This window comes from Eschscholzia californica, unplaced genomic scaffold, assembly GCF_041429995.1.
Source record: "Eschscholzia californica isolate CP2 unplaced genomic scaffold, dmEscCali1.0.p SCAF_1, whole genome shotgun sequence".
NCBI classification, from domain to species: domain Eukaryota; kingdom Viridiplantae; phylum Streptophyta; class Magnoliopsida; order Ranunculales; family Papaveraceae; genus Eschscholzia; species Eschscholzia californica.
This window is the reverse complement of record NW_028238198.1, coordinates 787,878-800,218: the sequence shown is the minus strand read 5'-3', so window position 1 is coordinate 800,218 and position 12,341 is coordinate 787,878. Positions and strand designations below refer to the sequence as shown.

General features: G+C 37.0%; 2 protein-coding genes and 1 non-coding gene across 3 annotated transcripts; all 3 read left to right on the top strand.

Annotated features, from left to right (window-relative positions):
• The first annotated feature begins 1,963 nt into the window (after positions 1 to 1,963).
• On the top strand, positions 1,964 to 2,035 carry TRNAT-UGU (transfer RNA threonine (anticodon UGU)). Its single transcript has one exon. It is a non-coding gene; the product is annotated as a tRNA-Thr (tRNA).
• A 956-nt stretch (positions 2,036 to 2,991) lies between these two features.
• LOC147562907 (autophagy-related protein 16-like) lies at positions 2,992 to 6,311 on the top strand. The gene is made up of 5 exons (XM_086632331.1): positions 2,992 to 3,414; positions 3,519 to 3,645; positions 4,405 to 4,586; positions 4,661 to 4,856; positions 5,200 to 6,311. Coding segments are annotated over exons 1-5 (1,209 nt in total). The 5' UTR covers positions 2,992 to 3,412; the 3' UTR covers positions 5,902 to 6,311.
• A 735-nt stretch (positions 6,312 to 7,046) lies between these two features.
• On the top strand, positions 7,047 to 9,118 carry LOC147562906 (vignain-like). The gene is made up of 4 exons (XM_086632321.1): positions 7,047 to 7,860; positions 8,060 to 8,295; positions 8,433 to 8,573; positions 8,712 to 9,118. The coding sequence occupies exons 1-4, from the start codon at positions 7,404 to 7,406 to the stop codon at positions 8,976 to 8,978; spliced, it is 1,101 nt and encodes a 366-aa protein (XP_086488447.1). The 5' UTR covers positions 7,047 to 7,403; the 3' UTR covers positions 8,979 to 9,118.
• Positions 9,119 to 12,341: the final 3,223 nt, after the last annotated feature.

Below are 12,341 nucleotides of genomic sequence, written 5' to 3'. Positions count from 1 at the left end.
AATCTCTTTTTGTATTTACTCGGGATCCAATATAATGAACTATTTGGATTCCGGATGATATTCTAGATAAAACAATTTTATAATTAAGAATGCATGATTGACTACCATATAAAACTAATTTCCTACACCATCATTCAAGATCTAAAAGGCATATCTCATCTAATAAATCAATAAAAGCATGAAATATCTAATTATAATACATGAATGACAATAAGGTTATAAAATCAACATGAAATGACAATCAATAGGCATTAAAGCACATCAAAGGATTTAATTAATCAAGAACAAGTATTATAAAGATCCAAAATGGGTTTCATTTACAACCTTAGATTGCTAAATTAACTATACATGGAATCTAGAATAACATTCATTGACATTGTAAAATAAATGAAAATACTAAGAAATTAATGGAAAGAAATCACCAAGAATGCTCAAATTCCATATTCCCATGTATCCCCATTTTGATGTCCAAGATTTGCTCCATTTATGTTCAAGAATTGTACTCCAAGAAATCCAAGTAATAGCTATTTTATTGCAACCCAAATAAGAAAAAGAAAGGGAAAGAAGAAATTAGATCTAGAAAGAAGTTGGAAAGAAGAGATGAAGAGGGTTAGAAATGGTGGAAGAATATGGAAGAAAGAATGAGATGACTATTAATGGTAGAAAGAATAGTGGTAGAGAAGAAGATTGAAAAAGATGGATTTAATAGAAGAGAGATTGAGTAAGAATAAAAGAGAGAAAGAAATAGGTGAGAAGAAGTAGAAGAAAAGAATGGAGGATTAGGGTTAGAAGATAGAAAGAGAAGTGGCTTAGAAATTAGGTAAGGAAGCCATTTGAGAGGGTTATTGAAGTCTAACTTTTAATGGAGGAGAAAGGGACTTATTTATAGGTGGGTTTTGGTTTTGGTTGGGTTAAATGGTAGGAAAAGGTAAAAGAAGGGTCATTTTGGGAATTAATGGGTTAAAGAGCAAAAAACCCTAAAATAATTCAAATAGGCTGGCGGCTAGGGTTAGGGTTTTGAAATTCGGATGATATGGTATACCCGGGTGCAAGTTAATAGGGTGAGACAAGGTCAGAAGCCGTCGGATCTTCAAGAACACGGATCTGGAGCGGCCGGGAAGGAGACACGTGTCGGCTGCTGGTAACTTGGCGCGGCATCAAACAGTAGCCGTTGGATCGGAGGACGCGCGGATCTGGAGGGATGGGAAAGTGACACGCGTCCAGAAGCACGGCAGCTATGCTGCTACGGGTACACGGTATAAACAATAAAACACGGGATGCACAGGAGCCGTTAGATCTTGATGACGCGGGAGGTTGCGGCCAAGATTATAACGTGGGAGCGGGACTACTATAGCAAACCGCGACGCGCTACACCGAATTAAGCTTATAAAGGTCACTTCGATGCTGAGCGCTAACACGGGAATTAGATACACCCAACTCCAAAACGCGCCACGTGTTTTCCCGTATACCGCGCGCCAGAAGCATGCCCGAAGATGTCCCGAATGTTGACCAAGTGTGCACCAAATGTTGACTGACTTTGACTTTGCATATTTCACTCATCCGAACTCCGATTTGACTTCCGTTTTCTCCTACGGACTCGTCTCGACCTCTACTTTCCAACCATGCACTGAACTTGACCAAATTTCCAGAATATCCTTGACTCCAAATGACCAAAATACCCTTCATGCATCTTTTCCTCGTTTTTAACCGTTTTTCACATATAACTCCGCAAAAGACACCTAATCAAGAAAACCAACCATTTTATTATAATAAAGACTCGAAACCGACTAACTTGGCTAAATTAAGCGACTCAGATGGGGCATTTTCATGACCCATCAGTTGTTAATTGGGTTTCTACTCAGAAAAGAATGAACGAAGTTATCAAAGAGAATGAATTCGAAAACTGAAAGAAAGCATATTAAAATTAAAACAAAACCTATAATTCCCATACTTTGACATCAACGCCCGTATAGCTCAGTGGTAGAGCGCCAGTCTTGTAAACTGGAGGTCTGTAGTTCGATCCTGCATGGGGGCATTATTATTTTTCGTTTCGTTTTTTTGTTTTGGTTGAAATCATTGTGTAATATAGTGAAAATATGAGATGTCTTTTTTTTTTTTTTTGTTGAAATATGAAAATATGAGATGTCAACGTTTAGTAGATAAAGATTTCGCTTTAGTAGATAGTGAAAATATGAGATGTCAACGTTTAGTAGATAGAGATTTCTCTTTTTGTGAATATCGGTTATAGGTTGTACTTTCAGTAAACGTATGGTAGAAACTTCGAATTTTGTGAGTGTCACTGTCAGGTAGAAGTTTTGCTCAAAGATAAACGGAAAGAATGGATTCAGAGGTCAAAGTGCTAATGAAAAGAGAGAGATTGTGCGTATTAGAGTGGTCAAGAATTGTTTGCTTTATAATGAAGAGCTCATTAGTGGGAGGCGATAAAACGTAATGTCCATACAGAGGGAGTGATTACGGCGTCTGAAGGTGTTGAGCAAACTCTTTGAGCTATACGTTGCGGATATGAGATGTGGTGTAGTTGAAAGATGCGAGCTAGGGTGGTCGTCGAAACTAGTAGGATGTTGTCACGTTTCAAATGCCAACTATATACGAGCTACCGTCTTTGGGTAAGAGACGGCTGTATTTCGCAATCTATGAGGGGACGAAATTTGTAGACTACATGCGGGTGGGGGGGGGGGGGGGGGGGGGGGGTTACTTAGTTGTTCCATAGTGTGAGGTGATCTATTTGTCTTACTTTGGTGAAACATATGAGCTATAGGGTCACAAGCCTTTGGTAATTTTGCACATCCAGTGGGTTGAGGCGTTGAGCATTACTAGACCTTGGTCCCGTTGGCAGCCGAAGAGTAAGCTTGCCTCAGTCAATCGATTGTGGATTGCATGAGTCGCATTATAGTTCCGTTAGATTTTGCGAGGATGGGTTTGACCGTACAAATTTTACATTTTAGAGACACTAAGACTAATAGACCCAATGTGAAATATTAACCAAGCTAATAGCATCTTGTTTCAACAAAAAAAAAAGCTAATAGCATCTCTTTCCCTCACAAATTTGTTCATTAAAAACTTCCCAATATCTAACCGGGAAAATATTTAGAAAGTCAAAAGGTTGTCCAAAAATCTAATTGTGATCTTAACTAATGATTATCTCTTTAATCACCTAGTTAATCCAATAAACTAAATTTCTTAATCACAAGTAAACAAGAGAGCTTGGTCAAGCTCACACCTTTCTCTCTCTCTCTCTCTCTCTCTCTCTCTCTCTCTCTAAAATCCATGGTTTTCGAATTTTACACTAGAAACGAACGGAGAAAAGTTTGAAAACCCTAAATAACCTATTAACACCTGCAAAAGTTCTTAGTTTATTTCTCTTCGGGTGAGAGGCGCTGGTTGGATCGTCATGTAAGTGAACAATAATCAATCAAACTCTAGTTATTTTGTTAATTAGCAGAAATAAGTTTGATTTAATGTAATAATTATTGTTCTTGTTGTTATTATATATTTAGGGTTTCAGATGAAATTACAAAAGCAGCAATAAATCACGCTTTAAGGGCTCTTAGGAAGCGGCATTTGGTTGAAGAAGGTGCTCATTCCCCTGCTTTCACTGCTCTTGCCAAACCCTTTGCTGCTGAGGTAAACAATAAAAATAAGAGTTGGGTTTTTTGTTTCAGTCAAATTTGAGATTAGGGTTTTATTTGTTAGAGCAATGCATGATTTCAGATGCACAAATTAGCTCAAAAAAACTGTTTGATTCTCACATTGTATGCTTTGTTGTTTTCATCATAAACCAAATCTTGTTGCACCACTTGAATATTGCCATCGATATGGGTTTAGGGTTTAGAGTTAACGGGATCTTAGTCTCACAACCCCGCCCGGGATAGAATTCGAGGTATAAACTGGCCATAGGAGTATAGGAGAAACCAATTGCTCAAAAACTCTTATATCCAATATCATTTAAGGATTGGTTTGAACTCGATCGTACCTTCAACCATTGACAACAACTCTAACTAGCATAATTTGTGCTTACCCGAAATGGGTATGCTATATCAAGCAAGATATTCAGAATTAAGATACTTCTGATGAGAGGTATTATGTAGTATTAAGTATCAAAATTGCAAATGGAAAGAAAACCCGGGATACTTATAGTTCTGTATTAGTAGTTACTAGCTAACGTGTGATCGGTAACTTGCTTTGAAGTGGTACCCATACTACTTGGAGGTAATATGTTTACTCAGCTTGGCTAACTTGTCGATGTTGTAGAATTTACGTTATTACTTATTGGGAAGAAAGTACTACTATCCATTTTTGAGTTTGAACTTTGCTGGTCTGGTAATAAATCATCCTGAAGTAGTCCTAAACCTTGTTATTGAGTTAATTATACGTTTTTGATAGAGATCGGAATGGAAAGAGAAGGCAGAAACTCTTGAACAGGAACTTCAACAATGTTACAAAGCTCAATCACGACTGTCTGAGCAGCTAGTGGTTGAAATAGCGGAGTGTAGAAACTCAAAAGCATTACTTGAAGAGAAAGAAGCATTAATTGTTGACCTTCAAAAAGAGATTACTCAATCGAGGTCATTATGTTCTTCTTTTCTACCATTAGTTAGGTTTAGGATGTTGTCTAAATTGTTTTATACGTCTTTTGCAGAGAGGCGATTTCACTTCTAAGGGGCAGTATAGAAGAAAAGATCAAATCTTTAGATTTGTTGGTAAATGAGAACCACGAGCTTAAACTACAATTAGAAGAGATGATAACAAAAGCTAGAAATGCCGAAGCTGAAAACAAAATGTTGATTGAACGATGGATGATGCAAAAGATGGAGGAGGCTGAGCGACTTAACGAGGTAGCTCACATTTTCTTAATTGATAGCTGTTAAGTTTTTCGATATGTTAGCGCATCTTAGAGCTCATTGGGCATAACTCTCCTTGAAAACCGCCTAACAAGGAAAGGATTGCTCAAGCCTTGTCTACTTTGTGAATTCCAATGCCTAGCCAATGTGTAATAACGCTAATAGCACAAATACTAAACATAAATTGTTTCCCATGAATCATTTTTTGTAATAAAGGAAATACATATTACAAACTTAAATTATCTTTTTCGAAGTCATGTAATTAAATAGATCCTGCAAATTAAAAAATAAATGTCTATGGTCTGTTACGAATTACTAATTCTGCACATTTTGTTAGGCTAATGCTATTTACACGGACCTAATGAATCAAGCAAAAGCCAGCAGCATGGAACTATTAGCATGGGAAAAAGTTGATGGTGTCGTCCGCCAATTTGAAGCAGGTGCAGAGAATTATGCTCAATCAACCATTCCTACATCAAGTAAACACATCATCTCTGCCCATCAAGGTGGATGTGGTTCGATTCTGTTCGAGTACGACTCAGGAAAGTTAATCAGTGGGGGGCAAGATTGCAAAATCAAAGTCTGGGATACCAATACCGGATTACTAACCCGTACTCTTAATGGTTGTCTCGGTTCGGTTCTTGATCTCACTCTTACCCGTGATAACAGCTCCATTATTGCTGCAAGCAGCTCGAACAACTTGTATCTATGGGAAACAAGATCGGGTCGAATTCGTCATACTCTCACAGGCCACAAAGACAAAGTATGTGCTGTTGATGCGAATAAAGTTTCAAATCGAAATTTAGTAAGTGCAGCTTATGATCGAACAATAAAAGTCTGGGATTTACAGAAAGGTTACTGCAGCTACACAATGATTTCTCACAGCAATTGCAACACTCTTTGCTTCAGCAATGACGAACAAACAATTTGCTCAGGTCATGTTGATGGAAATGTTCGATTATGGGATAGTCAATCAGGGAAACTTATTAATGAAGTTGCTGCTCACTCGAACGCCATTACATCAGTCAGTTTATCTTAGAGTGGGAACATCATATTGACGAGTGGGAGAGATAACGTTCACAACTTATTCGACATGAGATCTTTGGAAATTTGTGGTAGTTTGAAAGCAGATGGAAACAGATTAGCTTCTAATTGGAGTCGATCGTGTTTAAGTTCAGATGAGAATTACGTTGGTGCGGGATCAGCTGATGGTTTTGTATATATTTGGTCTATATCGAAGAGGGACGTAGTGAGCACTCTCAAAGGGCATTCGTCTCCAGTCCTTTCTTGTTCATGGAGCGGGCTTGGGAAACCGGTAGCTTCAGCCGATAAGGGTGGAACTATTTGTATATGGACGTGACAAGGATTTTTGTCGTACTATTTTACGTGTATTCTTTTCTACATATTAATTAATGCTTATTTAATTTATATAAAAAAGTTTATGAGAAATTTTGTCTAACTCCCTGTAAATTTATTTTTGTGAAAATGGATCACTCACTTTTTGTACAGTTGGGTATTTTCGTAATTTGCGACAGTTTTCCAGAAGATCCATTCATTACATGACTTTTCAACTTACTAAAATTTAAAAAGACCAAATTTCCTGTTTTTTTATCTCAATAGTTTTAGGGTTAATAATTTTTCAAAGAAGTCTTAGGATTAGGAATCTAATAAGTCCTAAAACTTTTCATTCTTGTTTTGAATCTTTCCAACCCTACAAAATTTATTCATCGATAATCATTTTAGGTTTTCCGAAATCATTGCCCCATATAATTTACTAAAATGTTAGGCTTGTTCTGTAATATCTTTTGTTCACGTGAGATTATTGTGACATATACGTCTATAACATATAACAAACACAATGTGGTTACAAGTAACACTTCTCTAATTAGCAACTCTATATTCATTAAAACTAGGAATTGGGTAGTACAAGAAATAGGAAAAAACTTAGGTTGTCTTTTTCCAAATAGTCAATATATTCCAACAATATATTTTTGGTTGTATAGAAATGGCTTTAGAGGATAGAACGGTTACAAGGGATTTGAATTTCTTTCTTATTATAGTGGTAATAAATCGTGTCTCGATAGACCCAATTTCCCACGTAACCCTATCTTTCTCTCTATCACTATCTACCAATCTTTCTTTCTTTTTCCTACTTAACGTGTTTGGCATGTTTTACTTTAACTTAACACAACCCTTCTTCAACATGTATTGTAATTACCCCCCCTTCCCCTACTTCCCTTTACCTTCTTAAACTCTCCTTAATTCCCTCATCAACTTTCTCCTTCATCTTCTCTCTCTCTCTCTCTCTCTCTCTCTCTCAACTCTTTAGCCACTATTATTGGTGTTAGTTGCCCACAAGAAAAAACTTTCAACCCCATCAATAATTTGTCATCACTTGTTTCTTCAATCTCCCATACTCTTGAACTTGAATCAATCACTTATCTAATTCTCTTCTAGCTTCACTTGTTTCTCTATATATATAGACAAGAATAACCCACATTTCAATTCATCTTACTCTCATCATATACTAGTTTTTATTCAATGAAGAGTACTAATAAGCTTATTGTCTTGGTGTTTTTATCATTATGTCTTGTTCTTGGAGTTGTACAAAGTTTTGATTTTCATGAGAAGGAGTTGGAATCAGAGGAATCTCTATGGGAGTTATATGAAAGATGGAAGAGTCATCACACTGTCACGAGGAACCTCGACGAAAAACAAAAACGTTTTAACGTGTTTAAAGAAAACGTAAAACATGTTCATAACTTCAACAAGAAGGATGCTCCATATAAACTTAAGTTGAACAAGTTTGCTGATATGACAAATCATGAGTTCAAGAGCGCTTACGCGGGCTCTAAAGTTAACCACCATAGGATGTTCCGCGGTTCTCGTAGTGAAACCAATGGAAATTTCAGGTACGAGAAGGTAACTAACCTTCCCGCTTCTGTCGATTGGAGAAAGAAAGGCGCAGTTACTCCTGTCAAGGACCAAGGCCAATGTGGTAAGCTTAATATACATTTTTATCATTCCCTTAAGAGGTTTTTGTGTCACATTATAACATATAGTACAACCTAAAAGTGCACATAATTTTAGGAACCTTGTTATTTGTGGAGTTTTTCGAATACAGCATAGGGGTAAAATGGGAAAAATAACAAATGTCGACGCGGTAATGGACTTTTGTATAACTTGTCCTTGTGTAGGCAGTTGTTGGGCATTTTCAACAATAGTTGCAGTTGAAGGTATAAACCAAATCAAAACAAAACAACTTGTATCATTGTCTGAGCAAGAGCTAGTCGATTGCGATACTAGCGATAACGAAGGTTGTAATGGAGGGTTAATGGATTATGCTTTTGAGTACATAAAGCAAAATGGTGGAATAACAACAGAAGAAAACTATCCTTATAAAGCTGCAGATGGTACTTGTGATTCATCTAAGGTAAGAACTTACTTTTGTTCATTATATGGACTTTAAAGGTCGTGAACGGGCCGTTTTGGGCCCACTTATACAACATGTTTAAAGGGCTCGGCCCGTTTTGCAAATTTATAAATTTATGTATGAGGTTTTATATGCAGCAAAATTCTCATGTTGTGACGATCGATGGCCACGAAGATGTTCCTGCAAACGACGAGACTGCCTTGATGAAAGCTGTTGCTAACCAACCTGTCTCTGTTGCCATTGATGCTGAAGGTTCTGATTTCCAATTCTACTCTGAGGTAAAAAAAAAAAAACTTCGCACTACTTACTAAAGTCCTATTATCTAAAATCTGACTTCTGAATTAACTCAAGTCCGATTTCATAATGTTTTTATTTTTCTGACTTGTGATGTTTGACTCGTGTGAATACATGTGAAGGGTGTATTTACTGGAAAGTGTGGGACAGACTTAGACCATGGAGTAGCAGTGGTAGGTTACGGAACTACGATTGATGGAACTAAGTACTGGATAGTGAAGAATTCATGGGGAACTGAATGGGGTGAAAAAGGTTATATTCGATTTAAGCGAGGAATATCGGCCAAAGAAGGATTATGTGGTATAGCCATGGAAGCTTCTTATCCTATCAAGAACTCGCCAAACCCTAGCAAAGGAACCATCTCTCCATCTTCAAAAGATGAACTCTGAAGAAATCATGGGGTTTATGGGAATTTAGAATAAGGATCTTTCTTTAATGATCTTCTTAAGTCATTTATTTTTATGCTTATTATGCATTAAATTCTGTTCTTAATTTATGTTTATTAATCAAATAAGTAAGATTTTAGTTATAATCAGAATCAATAAACAATCTAATCCTTATGAATTGGATTTTACTAACTCAAACCACCCAGGATGTTATTGATACTGGGCTTTCAGTTAAATTTGCACTTCAACTAAGAACCCAAGCCCAACTAGACAAACCCTGTTCTCAAAGGCCCAACTCAACAGCTTGAGAATTGAACTTAGAAATATTGGGCTGCCCATAGAACTTCTCTGTAACCAAACCTTAGTTGAATAATGAACATGAGTACATGAACCTAGTGGTGGGCACTAGTGTTTCACTCTGATCCATGTATGGCCGGAAATAGCAACCCATTAGGCAACCACGTAAAACATGCCATGCCGATATGCCACGGGGAAGAAATCTTCCATAAGGATAGAAACATGAGACCACGAAGATCGATATGCAAGATGATATAAAAAGTACTCCACATAAAAAATTGTGAATAGAAGTGGCAGAGAAAACCGTGTGGCTTTGAATAACTAAAAGAAAGGAGAACACATAGCAACCCAAGAAAAATGTTTGACTAGTTTTGATTATGGACAAAATAAATCATAAATGACCTTGTTTTAATTGAATTAATCTCCCTCTCTCGATCACCACAAGGAAAACCTAATTGGGAAAGCAATAGATCTTTCTATATGATTATGGGTTTAAATTTTTATTTAAATTCCCCAAATACCAAAACCCATCTCTTCATGGGCTCTTTACTAGAATCTCAAGTTCGTTATGTGTCAATCTCGACCGTTGAAGATTTCATAGTACAGATCTTCAAGACCTCGTGAGGGTAGTCCATTCGCATATTTGTATAGATCCTTGATGGATAATTCATTTGCAATTAGATACCTCCTTACTGTACTCATATTATGTACGTAGAGTCAGTCTTCTCAAATGTGACATTATTTACATCGTCTCAGTATTAGAATTTATAAAGTAGATAAATAAATCTCATACAGACTTCTAATTACATTAGTATATGGAAGATTATGTATATGGTTGATGATGAGAGGTGATCAATTAGAAGGTCTTTTAAATGTGGTACTAGGTTGTGTTTAATACTAGCTAGCTTGTACTAAACCAGACAACAACAACCCCCCCCCCCCCCCCCCCCCCCCCCCCCATTGTATACGTGCCTCTCATTTAATGGATAACCTTTTAGAGACCCCATCACTGTCAACCAGCTAAGTTCTTAGAGAGAGAGAGAGAGATGACAGTGGGCAGCAAGCAACAGAAGAAGAAGCAGATTTGCAGTTAAAAGGGAAGGGAAAGCATTAAATTTAATAATAACCCCAACCAAAGGCACCCTCAATAATTGCTCTCTGCACCCCATTGAGTAGATTGACCAAAGTCAATATACTTTGACTCTTGACAGTTATAGGCGCTCTTCTCGGACTGGTTAGTCCGAAGGTATCATACCCAAGGTCTCTGTAAGCTCTCTAACCTTAGGTCGAAAGCATGCTAAAAAATGTCTAGACAACCCAAGTCCAAAGTTATCATACTGGTCAGTCTAAGGATATCAATCATACGCTAGGTCAAAAGTAAACTCAAAATCCCCAAGTTGAAAGCAAGTTTTCTTGAAGATCGAAAGCCGTAGGTATCAGATCTTCATAAACAAAATCGTATCTTCATAATCAATCAAAGGGATCAAACCCTTTTGCTGTTATTCGGTGAATCAGTTTATATAGAGAAGATTTGCATATTTTTAGTGATGCAGGCGCATAAACGTGTGGGGTCCACGTCCACGCGTGCCCACACCCTATTGGGCCATAATAGTAGTTTATTTAGTAGAAGAGAAGTTACTTTAATTTGATATTTCTTTATTTTAAAGTTTCTATGTTTGAGTAGTTTATTATTTTAGGAATCCTAGTTTGAGTCTATCTAGGAAGGTTTATTATCTTATAAAAGGGGATCTAGTCTATGTTATTATTCACCTTGAAGAGAAAATCAATTGAAGTTATTGAGAATTTAAGTTTAGTTTATCGTTTTCTTTAATTGTTCTTAGTTTATTTTATTGTTCTTTAATTATTCCGCTGCGTCTACATCATTTAGTTGAGAGGAAGAAGAGGATAGGAGAGAGAGAAATACGATAGAGGGGACAGTGAGGGCGCTTGCAGAATCGTACAACGCAAAGAAATGGGTGCCAAGAGCAATTTTGCTGGCGCCTTTAGTTCCTCTCACAAACAAACATATTGCCCATTGACCTAGAAATGTATCAGCCAGTCTGTCTACTTAAACCAATCTAATACCATAACTTGGCTAAATACTGCTGACGTGTACTAGATGTTGTACAAGTGAGGTAGGGCCAGTGGGTTGGGCCACACCCCAGCCCTACTGACTAACTGGGATGATCAGTACACAAATCTCTGCTTTCTTTTGAACTATACTTGTTTCTTTCTTATTTAGTGTGAGACAACTAAGCAGTCAAACGGACCAAACTCTCTCTCTCTTCTATTGATTATATTTTGGTTGTGGTTTGTGGAGGACTGAACCATCAAAAGAGACACAAATAAAGTAACGCCGTCAGACCCAACCCTAACTTTGACCTTCCACTATTTCCTTCCTTTACCATAAGGTTATTACCTATTCAATTCATTTACATTGCCTTGTCCTATACCCGTCCATAAGTTTATAGTACTTCGGCACGATACGACTGAGGCCGGCTGAATTCTAACTTATTTAGATTGACAATCTCATTACAATGATGCTACGAAAATAGAGAACTGACAATCGATTTATCTCATTACAATCTCATTACAATGATGCTACGAAAATAGAGAACTGACAATCGATTTATCTCATTACAATCTCATTACAATGATGCTACGAAAATAGAGAACTGACAATCGATTTATCTCATTACAATCTCATTACAATGATGCTACGAAACAAGACAAACTCCGACTAGAAAATCTATGTGATTTGTCCTGATTCAAGGTTCAGAATCATCATAACCCGAATAAAAGTGATTTGTCCTGATTCAAGGTTCAGAATCATCATAACCCGAATAAAAAACCACCTAAGGTTTCGGCCTAGATTTGCCTAGTAGTGTTTCTTGTTTCCTATCATTTTCATCATGTTTGTCTGCTAAGCCGATTGGGATTTTACGAGATTATCATTTTTATTTTTGAGGTAAACCAGAAGAGATTATCATTGTTAATCCAGAAAGCGTAAATGTTAACCTCAAAATCTAGAAACCAAATGATGAGAGGAGAGGAGAGGGAGGGTAGTTC